We start from the raw sequence: 14,170 nt of genomic DNA, 5'->3' as shown, positions 1-14,170 counted from the left end.
CCCCCCCACCCTCTCCTCATTCCACTTCCAGACCTGAACAGTCCCCTTCCCACAAACTGTGCATTCACTTTATCTATGCCCCTCATGACTTTTTACACCTCTGTAAGATAACCCCTCAGTCTTCTGCGCTCAAAGGAATAAGGTACCATCCTGTTCAACCCCTTTCTATAACATAGGTCCACGAGCCCGAGAACTGCTTCGTAAATCCCTTCTGCGCTCTGTATGTACGGATCTTTTCATGTTAAGATCTTTAGTGGATTACTGAGCTTTAAGAGCCAGTGGGACCTGCTCTTAGAATGAGACCGCCTGGGAGGAAGCCTTCTGGCCAGTTGGCCCAGTTCGGTAGGACTAGATAATGTGACGATCTGGACCTGGAGATGTGGTGGGTTAGTGCAGAAATAACGTGGAGGAGTCAAATGGGGTCTGTTTAAGAGAGCCTCTTGTGTAATATGGGAGTCTGGTTGGTACAGTACGGTGCGATTCTATAGATACCTCTCCACTGCCATATGTGTAAAGGGTGTGCATCATGACCATGTGGCACTAATCCACATTGCCTCTGGCTCCAGCCTGAGTGGAGCTGCAGTGAATATCTGATATCCAGTTATCAAACCTTCCTGCTCTCTCTCTCTCTCTCTCTCTCTCTCTCTCTCTCTCTCTGTTTCTGTTGGGTGACCATTAACACGCCACTTACTACCACTTCAAGGAGGTCTGTCGAAAACGGCCTACTGGTCTCCAAGCTACAGCCATGTGGGCTAACCTGAATGATATTGATATTGAATAAGAAAGGCTCACAAAAATGCACTCCCTTGGAATTGAAGGGCTGATTGAGCTGTACAAAATGTTAACAGGATGCTGCCAATTAGGTCCAGAGAGAATACTTTTGTTTCTAGTAGGTGACAATGAATATGGAAAGTGATATTAACAGGCCATTGACCAGTGTATTGATGGGGCATTATTTCACACTGCTGGCAATATGTAGGCTGTGGACAGAGATGGGCAAGGAGGGATGGGCAAAGATGGATATGTATAGATTCTATATTAAACAACTTCCATTAATGATATAGCATCAACCTCACTCTCCGCCCCACATGATTATCAGTAAACTAAATCCAAGGGGAATATCAGCATACAGTAAAAAATGTTAAGGATCATCTTTAAGGACATGAAAGAAATAATGAGGTGGAGCAATTTGGGATCAGATGAAGGAATGGCCACCAGTGGTGGTACATTAAATGCATTGATAATACTGGAGGAGCACAGAGACTAGGCATTGGATTGCTGGAGGAGATCACAAGCAGTGCTTATCAGAGAATACAGTAGGTAAATGGAACTGTGCCGATCATGATTTAATGATAAGGAATCAGGCAATTATACACCGATCTGCCAAACAATCTGCCAAAACATTATGACCACTGACAGGTGAAGTGAATAACATTGATTATCTTGTTACAATGACACCTGTCAAGGGGTGGGCTATATTAGGCAGCAAGTGAACAGTCAGTTCTTGAAGTTGATGTGTTGGATGAGGAGAAAAGACCTGAGCGACTTTGACAATTGTTATGGTCAGATGACTGGGTCAGAGCATCTCTCAAAAATGGCAAGGCTTGCGGGGTGCTCCCGGTCAGCAGTGGTGAGTACCTACGGACAGTGGTCCGAGGAGGAACAAACCACTAACGGCGACAGGGCGCCCAAGACTCATCGATGCGCAAGGACAACGAAGGCTATCCAGTCTGGTCCGAACCGACAGAAAGTCTTCTGTGGCACAAGTCACAGAAAATTTTAATGGTGGTCACGAGAGGAATATGTCAGAATACACAGTACATCGCACCCTGCTGCATATGGGGCTGCACACGGAGGACCAACAGCATATTAGGCAGGTGGTCATAATGTTTTGGCTGATCGGTATATACTATAACACTGTAGAAAATGAAATGAAGTAGGGAGCGAGAGTTATGATTTTAAATAACTACCACTTTCCGCAGAAATATTTAACCATTCTCGGACATCTGAGATGTCTTCTTTCTTCAGTAAACATGGCTTCCCCCTGGTGTTGTGGACAGGGCCCTCACTCGTGTCTACTCTCTTTCCCACAGATCTATCCTTGTTAACTCCTCCTCTACCCACCCAGACAGGACGAGTTCCCTCGAGTCCTCACCTCCGTGCCCACCAGCTTCTACATCCAACACAGAATTCCCCAACATTTTGAACACCTTCAACATGATTTCATTACCAGTCACATCTTCCTATCCCCACCACCTTGCTTACTGCTTTCCACAGAGATCACTCTCTCCACAATTCCTTCATTTGCCCCCTTCACCTCTCGTACATTCCCCTGCAAACGCAGGGGATGCAACATTTGTCCTTCCACCTCCTGCTTCACCCCATTCAGGAATCCAGGCAGCCCTTCCATGTGAGACAGAGGTTTACATGCAAACCTTATCTGCTATGTTTGGAGCTCCCTATGTGTCATCCTTTACATCAACGAGACCAAGCATAGATTAGGCACCCATTTTATTGAACCTTTGTATTCTGTCCACCAGGCCTGCTGAAACTCCTGGTTGCAAGACATTTTAATTTGTCTTCTCATTCCCATAGGATTTTATTTCAGGCTTCCAGCACCTCCAGAATTTTGCTTTTGAAGTAAAGCCTAATTGTTTAACCCAGGCTCTGTACAAGAAGTCCTACCCCTGCTCTTCCTTAATTGCCTTTAAACCTTTCCTTTAACCAATGCCATGGACAGAACCCAAGGCTGGTTGAAATCTGGAATGAACTATGTCAGATGGTAATGGATGCAGATCCTCTCACAACATTCTGTGTGAAAAAGTACCCCCACAAATCCCCTCTTAACTCTCTTACCCTCTACCCTAAATATATGTCCTCTAGTTTTATTTACCTCTAATAAGGGGAAAAGATTCATGCAGTCCACTCTATAAGACCTACATGTGAAACCCCAGAGAGATAGAAAAGTCCCCAGATGCAGGAATCTGACTCAAAAAAGAACTGCTGGAGGAACTCCCAGTTTTAATGCAGTTCCTTCAGCAGTTTATTTTGCACTTAATTCCACAGTCTGTGATGCACTCATTGTGTGTGCCAAGTGTTATGGGCAGTATGGTGTGAGAATTGGAGGACAAATCAGATAATACATCGGTTTCTGTTTGACGAGTGAGAACGATCAGACTGGACTAACGAGACTGCCTCTTTCTCCACAGATCAAATGGTCTGCTTGAAACCCCATGCACAATTCCTTTACAATGGGGAGGACCTATGGGTTTCATAGATTGAGGAGAGAATACGGTGGGAGGAGGAGGAAAGAAATACATGAATAAATATCATAACATAGAAAAATATGGTGCTAAAGGAGGCCATTCAGCCCTCCTTGTTTGTGAACTGCTTCTCCCTATCTGAGGAGGGTGGTAACTTGCGAGGATTCTCACAGCTTTGAGTATCCTCTGAGGGTTATGGAAGCACAGACATTTAAAGCACGATAATGGTGATCTGTGACTATCCAGCCAAAATCACTATATTGGATAACAGGATTGAGATTGGTATATTATTATCATAGGTACTGAGGTACAGTGAAGACCTTGCCTTGTGTGTTTTCCAGACAGTTCATTGCATATACGAGTGCATCAGATAGTGCGAAAACAAGAAATAAAACAGAATACAGTGTTGCAGCTATGGAGAGAGTGCAGGTGAAAAAACAGTGCAAAGGCCACAATGAGGTAGATTGGAAGATCCTTAGCTTATGAGAGGTCCATTCAAGAGTCTGATAACAGCAGGGAAGCTATTCCTAAATCTGGTGGTACCTGCTTTCAAACTTTTATATCTCCTGCAAGATGGGAGAGTGGAGAAGAGAGAATAACCAGGCTGTGAGTGGTGCTAGATTATGTTGGCTGCTTGCCCGAGGCAGCATGAAATATAGATGGTCAATGGGAAGGAGAGGGGTGGGGGGGGGGGGGGGGGGGGTTGTATGATGGACTGAGCTGTGTCCACATCTCTCTGTAATTTCTTGGGAACTTGCGGAGCAGTTGCCAAACCATGTTGTGATGCATCCGGACTGGATGTAAAATTGGATTTTACGCTAATCTAATTTTCCATCTCTCTGTCTATAACACTCGAGGTTACGGCTCTTCAACAGCCTATCCAAGTACTTTATAAAAGAATTGAGCATCTCTGCTGCCATCACCCTTTTCTTCCCTCCGATCCTTCCAGCAACAAATCTGAAACCTATGACCCCCTCTGTTAAGGAATAGGTCCTTGAGTTCACCTTGACTTAGCCTCTCATTATTTTATTCACCTCGGTTAAATTAAATCACTATTTGCAGTGATGACGTGGGATTCTGAATCACTCACTGATCTATCCAGTTAATGCAAGGGAAGGCTTTAACTGCACAAGAGCAGACTTGGCAATACCTGGTTTCTATGGTAACAGAACACCATGTTGCCGGGCACCCATTCAGGTGAATCAGCGCTCAGCACCAGGGATGACTCATTAATTCTGCATCATCTACAGAAAGCTAGCTTTTTTTTTTAAAAGCTTGTTGTCCCGATCAATTCCACTCCATTGCAGTATGCAATCTCTGTTAATTCTAGTCCCCTTGTTTCACTGTGGGCTCTCCTCCCTCCCAGCCACCCCCTCCCCAAACTCTGACCCATCTTTTCCTCCCTCAGATAAAATACGTGGAACAGCATGGCTGCCTCATCCTGACGCTCTCCGGAACAAGAAACAGGCGCACGTTACACCTGGCTGTCCTCTTGGGTGAATACACGTCACGGGTGAACGCCATTTTAAGAAGGTCCATTCTACCCAGAATCCTGGCAACACACATTACCCAACATTCATAATAGATGACCAGCTGGTGTCATTGTGTTTCTAGCCAGCTTCCTGTGGACACCCTGTCTGCCACGTCTCCCGATATTACTGCAATGACTGCACTTCAAAAGTACTTGAGTGGTTGCACTCCACAACAGGGGCAACATCATGGAGAGACTTTCCTTCAACTGTGCCTACATCCCGCCTCTTGGTCGGGTACGGAGAAAACAATTGCCAACTTCTTTCGGCATTCACCATGCCAGTGTTTCCGGCAATCTTTGGTGTTTCAATTAGTTCATGCTTTAGAAACATAGAAACATAGAAAATAGGTGCAGGAGTAGGCCATTCGGCCCTTCGAGCCTGCACCGCCATTCAATATGATCATGGCTGATCATCCAACTCAATATCCCCAGATACTGAAATTAGCTCAGATTAGCTTTATGAGTTAATCTGCCATGAGTGTAGGCCCAACGTGCTCAACCTTTCCTCACACAGTAGCACCTATACCCCAGGAGTCAACCTACTGAACCTCCTCTGCACTGCCTCCAATACAAGCACATTCTTCCTTAAATGTGAAGTTCAAAACTGGTTGCAGTGCTCGAAGCGTGATCTTGCTGAGGCCCTGAAAAATTGCATTCAATTTTTCCCATTTTTAGTGTCCTTTCCCCTTGCAATAAAGGCCAGCAATAATCTTCCTAATACTTTGTGTATCCCAAGGACTACTTTGTTTGCCTGTGTAGGAATGTGTATATAAGAGATTGGTGTGATTAGGTGGTCACTCTGGTTCCAGCTGGCCACGGAATAAACAGCTTGGAGTTAAGCTCCGGCATTGTAACCTTTTACACACGTGTACTTGTGGTCCGTCCAGAGTCTCAACAAAGGTACAACAGGTACCGGACCACGAAGTACAACAGTCTCGACCCAACACATCATCCTTTGCTTCTATCCAGAGATGCTGCCTGTCCCGCTGAGTTACTCCAGCATTTTGTGTCGATCTTCGATGTAAACCAGCATCTGCAGTTCCTTCCTACACTAACGTTTTATGTTACACAGACCATAACCCAACATCCCTTTGTACCACAATATTTTGCAGTCCCACTTAATAATAATTTTCTTTCTCATTCTTCTTTCCAAACTGTATAATTTTCACATTTTCCTGCATTATATTCAAAGCATCTTTTTGCACACGCTTAACCTATTTATATTGTAATGCAGGCTTTTTGATTCCTCACATCTTGCTAATCTATCTACATGCATCATTGGCAAATTTGGCTGCAAAATGCTCAGTACCTTTGTCCAAGTCATCAATGTACATTGCAAGTAGCTGAGGCCCCAGCAATGATCCCTATGGCACTCCATTGAGTAGCAACCCAAAAATGACTCATTTATATTGACTCTCTGTTTTCTGTTAGTTCCTCTCCCATCCAAGTCAATGCATTATCATGACCACCAACAGTGAACTTTTATGTGTTACCTTATCAAATGACTTCTGGAAATCCAGGTACGCTATATCTGCAGGTTCCCCTCTATCGACCCTGTGTGCCACACTCTCAAAGAACTCTAGCAAACTTTTCAAACAGGACTGCCATTTCATAAAACTATATTTGTTCTGGACGATTGGCTGCTGCTTTTCTAAATGTCATTCTCTTATCATCGCAATAGAAAATTAAAGAATACCCCAATGACAAATGTTTAGATTTAGATTTAGAGATACAGCGCAGAAACAGGCCCTTCGGCCCACCGGGTCCGCGCCGCCCAGCGATCCCCGCACATTAACACTATCCTACATCCACTAGGGACAATTTTTACATTTGCCCAGCCAATTAACCTACAAACCTGTACGTCTTTGGAGTGTGGGAGGAAACTGAAGATCTCGGAGAAAACCCACGCAGGTCATGGGGAGAACGTACAAACTCCGTACAGTACAGCACCCGTAGTCAGGATCGAACCTGAGTCTCCGGCGCTGCATTCGCTGTAAGGCAGCAACTCTACCGCTGCGCTACCGTACCGCAGATTGTCTAACAATCTGAGAACTTCCAGCTTTTGCATCTCTTCTTCCTTGAACTGTGATGTTACATTTGCAGTTTGCCTATCCTGTGGGACCTCTCCAGAATCCAAATATACCCAACACATCCACTGTCTCTGCAACCATTTCCTTTAAGACCCTATCATGCAGGCCATCCCCCTGGAAGAACATGGAGGACTTCAATCCCATTCGTTTGCCTCATACTCTCTGGTGACATTGATCGTTGCTCACTCCCGACAGCCCCTTGATTACCCAATCATACTGCTCAGAATTGTTCATGCTGCTCCTGGTTCACATGTTATAGGAATGTAGATTAAAATTGGACAGTATGCTATGGAAACCCTCCATCTTCGTTTCCATCCACCAGCCTCTGTCATGTCTATCACCTCACGGCAGCACTCATAGAGTCATACCTCCATAAAGTCTTACAGCTTGAAAACAGGCTCTTCAGCCCAACTTGCCCACACTGGCTAACATGTCCCATCTACACTAGGCCCACCTGCCTGCATTTGGCCCACATCCCTCTAAACCTGTCCTATACATTTACCTGTCTAAATGTGTCTTAAATGTTGCGATAATACCTGCTTCAACTACCACCTCTGGCAGCTCATTCCATACACCTTTGTGTGAAAAGGTTACCCCTCAGGTAACTATTATATTTTTCCCCCCCTCACCTTAAACCTATGTCCACTTGTTCTCGATTCCCCTGCTCTTGGCAACTCTGTGCGTCTACCCGATCTATTCCTCTCATTCTTTTCTCCATAAGATCACCACTCGTCTTCTTGTACTCCAAGGAATCAGTTCCTTCCTACACTAACATTTTACATTACACAGACCATAACCCAACATCCCTTTGTACCACAATATTTTGCAGTCTCATTTAATAATAATTTTCTTTCTCATTCTTCTTTCCAAACTGTATAATTTTCACAACCATTTCTAATAGCTCAGGCACCGAAGCCTGGCAACATTCTCGTAAAGTTTCTCTGCACCCTTTCCAGCTGCCTTTCCATTTTTATGCTTGAATTTCTAGGGTGGAGTGTGAATCTGTGATTTTCTGATACTGGTTGAGAGGGTAGATCACAGAGCTAACACTCATCCAAGGAAAGCAACATTCAATGACAAGCGTTTGGTCAAAGAATTAAGACCAGGAGCCAGTTATTCGAGGTCAACTATTCTGTCAAGACCAACAGGCAATATACAAAAGAGACAGCGTATTGTAATTGGGGCCATTAATTTACGATGACAGAACCAATTTATATCGGATGTTACCATGGAATCTTCCCCGGTCCTTTGGGAGTTGGAATTTATAAATGTCTCCCTGTGAGGAAGGCAAGCTAGAGGGGAAAGAGAGGGCTTTATTACAACAAAACTCCTCGACAAAGAAGAAGATAGAGGGAGAATGCAAACATAACAGAGACTGAGGCAAGAGTCTCCGGTTCATTCAAAAGAAATGAGAAAATGTGAGCAGCAATTTGTGGAGATATTTTTATGCCGCTTATTAAAAAGCGGAATAAAAATCACTTGGGAGAAAAAGTCTGTGCAATACCCAATTAGAAAGCGTAGCTCGTTAATATTGAAAGAGATAGGATCACTCTATTAGAAATGTAATGCTTCAGGCAATACCCAGCTCCAAAGAAGTCAGCACTAGACATGGGCTCTGGAGCATCGATGCAGGAGCCCTGATTTACATTCGAATAGGTCAGTTTTATTGGTTTTTACAGTTAATTTTATTCCTTGATTTCTTCTTTCCTCTATCAACTCAAAGCAAGATCAACTCTCTCAAAGTGAGATCTTTGCTCAGTAGACCATTTTCTGCAACTTGGGCATGGTATTCCTGCCCACACAAATTGCTGGACACATGTATGCTCTTTCCAACAAAATTGGCAAGGAATATTGGTGTAGTTTAGTTTAGTTTGGAGATATAGTGGGGAAACAGGCCCTTCAGCCCACCGAGTCCGCACCAACCAGCGATCCCCACACATTAACACTATCCTACACACACGAGGGACAATTTACACTTACACCAAGCCAATTTACCTACATACCTGTACATCTTTGGTGTGTGGGAGGAAACCGAAGATCTCGGAGAAAACACACCCGGTCACGGGGAGAACGTACAAATTCCGTACAGACAGCACCCATAGTCGGGATCAAACCCAGGTCTACAGTGCTGCAAGTGACGTTAGGTAGCAACTCTACCGCTATGCCACCGTGGCCGCCCTTGATATTGATCAGGAGTGGGAACAGAGGCACTTTGGCCTGTCTCATCAAACTCCCATAATTGGCGAAACTGGAGATTGGTTCAACCTCAGTGCATCTTAACCACCGTTACCTTCAATTCAGTTTTTAAAATAAGATCAAGTGTAGTATCGTCTTAATATACTCTGATGATGCATCAGACGGCATGTGGGATCCTGGTTTCAAAATATAGATACATAGAAAATAGGTGCAGGATTAGGCCATTCGGCACCGAGCCAGCACCGCCATTCAATATGATCATGGCTGATCATCCAAAATCAGTACCCCTTTCCGTTTTTTCCCCCCATATCCCTTGATTCCCTTAGACCCAAGAGCTAAATCTAACTCTCTCTTGAAAACATCCAGTGAATTGGCAGAGAATTCCACAGATTCACAACTCTCATGCTGAAAAAGTTTTTCCTCATCTCAGTCCTAAATGATCTACCCCTTATTCTTCAACTGTGACCCCTGGTTCTGGACTCCCGTAACGTCGGGAACATTTTTCCTGCATCTACCGTGTCCAATCCTCTAAGAATTTTATATGTTTCGAGAAGATCCCCTCTCATCCTTCTGAATTCCATCGAATGCAAGCCCAGTTGACTCATTCTTTCATCATACGTCAGTCCCGCCATCTCGTGAATTAACCTGTTGAATCTACGCTGCACTCTATCAATAGCAATAATGTCCTTCCTCAAATTTGGAGGCCAAAATTGTACACAATACTCCAAGTGCGGTCCCACCACGGCCCTGTACAACTGCAGTAGGACGTCCTTGCTCTTAAACTCAAATCCTCTCGCAGTGAAAGCCAACATGCCATTAACTTTCTTTACTGCCTGCTGTACCTGCATGCTTACTTTCAGTGACTGATGTACAAGCACACCCAGATCTCGTTGCACCTTCCCTTTTCCTAATCTGACATCATTCAGATAATAATCTACCTTCCTATTCTTGCCACGAAAGTGGATAACCTCACATTTATCCACATTATAGTATCTGACATGCATCTGCCCACTCACCCAACCTGTCCAAGTCACCCTGCAGCCTCATAGCATCCTCCTGCAGCTCACACTGCCCCCAGCTTTGTGTCACCTGCAAACTTAGAGATGTTACATTTAATTCCCTCGTCTAAATCTTTAATATATTTTGTAAACAACTCGGGTCCCAGCACCGAGCCTTACGGCACCCCACTAGTCACTGCCTGCCATTCTGAAATGGACCCATTAATTCCTACTCTTTGCTTCCTGTCTGCCAACCAGTTCTCTATCCGTCAATACTCTACCCTAATACCAAGTGCTCTAATTTTGAACACTAATCTCTTGTGTGGGACCTTGTCAAAGGCTTTTTGAAAGTCCAGAAACACCATGTCCACTGGCTCTCCCTTATCCATTCTACTTGTTACATTCTCAAAAAATTCCAAAAGATTAGTCAAGCATGATTTCCCCTGCATAAATCCATGCTAACTTTGAACGATCCCATCACTGCTTTCCAAACGTGCTGCTATAACATCTTTAATTATTGATTCCAGCATCTTCCCCACTACCGATGTATGGCTAACTGGTCTATAATTCCCCGTTTTCTCTCTCCCTCTTTTCTTAAAAAGTGGAGTAACATTGGCTACCCTCCAGTCCACAGGAACTGATCCAGAGTCGAGAGAACATTGGAAAATGATCACCAATGCATCCACGATTTCTAGGGCCACCTCCTTGTGTACTCTGGTGCTGCACTAATGCAGGAGAGGTTTGGGCCCAACCTCTTGGTCTAGTGACCTTATAACAAAGGGATCTTGGGGTACAACCTATCTCCCATTAATTTGCATCACAGGTTAGCAAGACCATTATAAAAAAGCAAACCAAGCATTGTGGTTTTAATTCTTCAGTAATGGAATTTAAAAGCAGAGAAATTATGCCAAATCTATTTCAAATCTTGGGTAGACCATATGTGAGGTACTATGTATAGTTTTGGTTGCCATGTTGCCAAAAGGACCCAGAGGCACCGGAGAATGTGTAGAGATTATTTACGTAGATGAGAACAGAAGTGCAAGAGTATATGTTTCAGGTCCCTCAGTCTCTTTTATCTTGATGAGACTGAAGGGTGACCTCATGGAGATCTTTAAAATCAATTTAAGACAGACCAAGAATTCCAATATGTAACACGGAAAACAACTTCAGTGTGCCAAGGGACATGACAACGTGGAACTCACTCCCACAGGGAGAAACTGAGGCAAATAGTACAGGGCCATGAATGACACATGGAGGAGGTAAGAGACACACACGAGGGAGAAGGGTAGGGAGATTCATGCTGGTAGATTTACCTGAGGGAAGACAGGAGAAGGCTTCTGACATGGAGGGTTCTCATCTATACATCTTAGGTAATGCCTTGTTAACTACTTTTCTACCCCAAAACACTTCATCACCAAAGAAATACTTATGTAGTCATGATGGTAAAGTGGCCAGTTCACACATGAAGCTCCTATCACGATAATGACATTTTAATAAGGAAGATAAGACACAAATGCTGGAGTAACTCAGCGGAACAGGCAGCATCTCTGGAGAGAAGGAATGGGCAACGTTTCGGGTCGAGACCTTCACTCTGAAGAAGTGTCTCAACCCAAAACATTGCCCATTCTTCTGTCCAGAGATGCTGCCTGTCTTGCTAAGGTGCTCCAGCATCTGCAGTTCCTTCCTACACTAGAAGTTTTAATAATGTTGATTAGAGTTTAAATAATAGCATATGTTCCATTACGTTCATTTTAGATCGTAGATTTTACATCAATCTAGGACAGCATCAGAGAGAGGGCACTGTTGATAATGTTGCATTCCCTCAATGGAGGACTTTGTCAATGGTTCAATGCTTCTCTATTGTCACGTGTGCACAGCACAGTGAAATTCTTTTGCACAACCCAGAAATGCACAGTTGCTATATTCTGGCGCCATTTACAAAGAAAAAAATCCATAGTCTGGTCCACATGCTGGAAGTACTGGAGTGCCTCCGATCCAGGCAAGCACAGGTAAGCCCTGGGCTGCTGCAGGCACGAGACCCAACGTCCCTCTCCTCGCCCGACCACCTTTGTTCATGTCTATGGAGTGGGACTTGAAGCAAAGACAAGGGTGCTATCCTCAACAACAACAACTTTCATAAATCTAGCACCTCTAATGTAGCTTTGCTGAAGGGAGCCCCAGAGAGGGGGAAAAAAGGGAGGATTTATTCTCTCTCTTGTTTTCAAATTTCAGATTTCATCATCTCCTGTTATTTTCACCTCTCAGTGGCTGGCTGGAATCTGGAACGCACTGCCCAGTGGAGGAAAGTACACTCACAACACTTAAATATCTGGCCGAGCCCTGGAAACACCACAACGTTAATGCTACCAACTAAATGCTGGCAAATAGGATTACTATAGACAGATGACCGTGAGTCGACATGGCCAAGGTGAGCCAAAGGGCCTGTTTCTGTGCCACAAGATGCAGTGACTCAGTCATAGTTTTACCACACTCTTCTGTGTGGCAGCACCTCCACAAACACTTGCATCATTCAACCTTCCCTAGACTACACCCGTCCACCTGGTCTACCCCTCCCCTCTCCTCTCCCAAACTTAAAAGTTGTTGCACTTCTAACCTCGCAAAGCTGAAGAAAGATCGTCGACGTAACCCACTGGCTCTGCTTCTCTCCCCGCAGATGCTGCCTGACATGCAGAGTGTTTCCAGCATTTTCAAGTCTTATTCGAAAGGACGAGGATATATATATCTTCTACAGAGACTTTCGACGACTTGGAATGGGATAGCTGGAATAGAGATGAAGGAAGATGCAAAAGGCATTTTCCAAAATGGAACTGGGTAAATATTTGGAAAATAAACATTCGCAGAGTGAGAATTGGCCGAATGGTCACTGCCTTGTGATATAATTCTACAATAAAAATCCTTAGAAAAATAATGTGACACTGTGTATCCGATCAATGGGTTTCCCTCTGTCAGTAACCAGTGCCTCAGAACTGGCTGCAATGACCCTTTAAATTCCAAACGTATTTTAAGTGTGCTGCTTGGAAACACTGCAGATTCACATATATGGGTGACAATGTATCGAGATAGAAAGGTGAAGGATGATCTCTTACCACACGCTAAGGTGCAGGCATCTCTTAAAGGCTTATATTTGTTTCCAGACGCTTCCTTCGATATCTTCTTCAAAATGTCATCCATCCCCTCGGCAGGTAGGAGCAGGGGGTGGGTAGTAGGGTGGTTATACTTGAGTTGAATCGGGATAAAGTCCCGTTTAAGATGCTGCTTGGCGTTGCATCAGCGTGCCGGGGCATTCATTCGCTGGGGAGACTCAAGAAATAAACACGGCCGGTCCACAGCCGGGAGGATTGCAGGGACACGTCTGGCTGGCAGGTTGAGAAAGGACGGGATCAAAAATTGATTACAATGGGGAGAAGCCGGGGGATTATATATTTTTTTAAGGAGTTGCAGGGAGACAGAATGCAGTGCGCTGTTAATTCACTGATGCGCCGATACTGGGAGCCGGCCAGCTCAGCCTGAAAGAGTCTATCTAGGTGCCGCAGAAAGGCAACAGTCGCTGTACAGCACACTCACAGCACCATCTTCTCAGTGGGTGGATGTGTGCACACACACACACACACCAACATCCTGACAGTCTCCAAAGCCTGGAGCCGGAGCGCAAATGGAAGCACAGGGAGAATGAGAGCGAAATATCAACATCTACTGGTGCCACAACTAGCACACTTCAACAAAATATATATATATATATATATATATGCTGCCTGACCTGCTGAGTTACTCCAGCATTTTGTGAATAAATACCTTCGATTTGTACCAGCATCTGCAGTTATTTTCTTTTATATATATATATATATATATATATATATATATATATATATACACGGTGCTTGTCAAAGGTCCTGATAGTTAACCTCGTGGATAACTTCCATTTATGTCATGAAGGGTCTTCGTTCCAAAATGTTGTCTAAAACAGAAAGTGTCAGAAATACTCAGCAGTTCAGGCAGCATCTGTGGGAGAGAAACATAATTAATGTTTCAGGTTAAAGACCACTCATCAGAAGTATAGTCATAGAGTAGAAC

General features: G+C 44.2%; 1 protein-coding gene across 4 annotated transcripts in view; it reads right to left on the bottom strand.

Annotated features, from left to right (window-relative positions):
- Positions 1 to 13,667, bottom strand: part of arfgef3 (ARFGEF family member 3) — an 89,829-nt gene extending 76,162 nt beyond the window's left edge. For 3 of the 4 annotated variants that reach the window (XM_078405436.1, XM_078405437.1, XM_078405439.1), the window contains exon 1: positions 13,186 to 13,667. In XM_078405436.1, coding sequence (XP_078261562.1) covers positions 13,186 to 13,270 — 85 coding nt within the window. In that variant the 5' untranslated portion in view covers positions 13,271 to 13,667. Of the gene's footprint in view, positions 1 to 12,692; positions 12,797 to 13,185 lie in introns of those variants that run through there. The other variant, XM_078405438.1, reaches the window with a different exon arrangement.
- Positions 13,668 to 14,170: the final 503 nt, after the last annotated feature.

The sequence above is a fragment of the Rhinoraja longicauda genome, chromosome 9 (assembly GCF_053455715.1).
Source record: "Rhinoraja longicauda isolate Sanriku21f chromosome 9, sRhiLon1.1, whole genome shotgun sequence".
Lineage (NCBI taxonomy): Eukaryota > Metazoa > Chordata > Chondrichthyes > Rajiformes > Arhynchobatidae > Rhinoraja > Rhinoraja longicauda.
The sequence above is the reverse complement of the archived record's forward strand: the minus strand, read 5'-3'. Positions and strand labels throughout refer to the sequence as shown.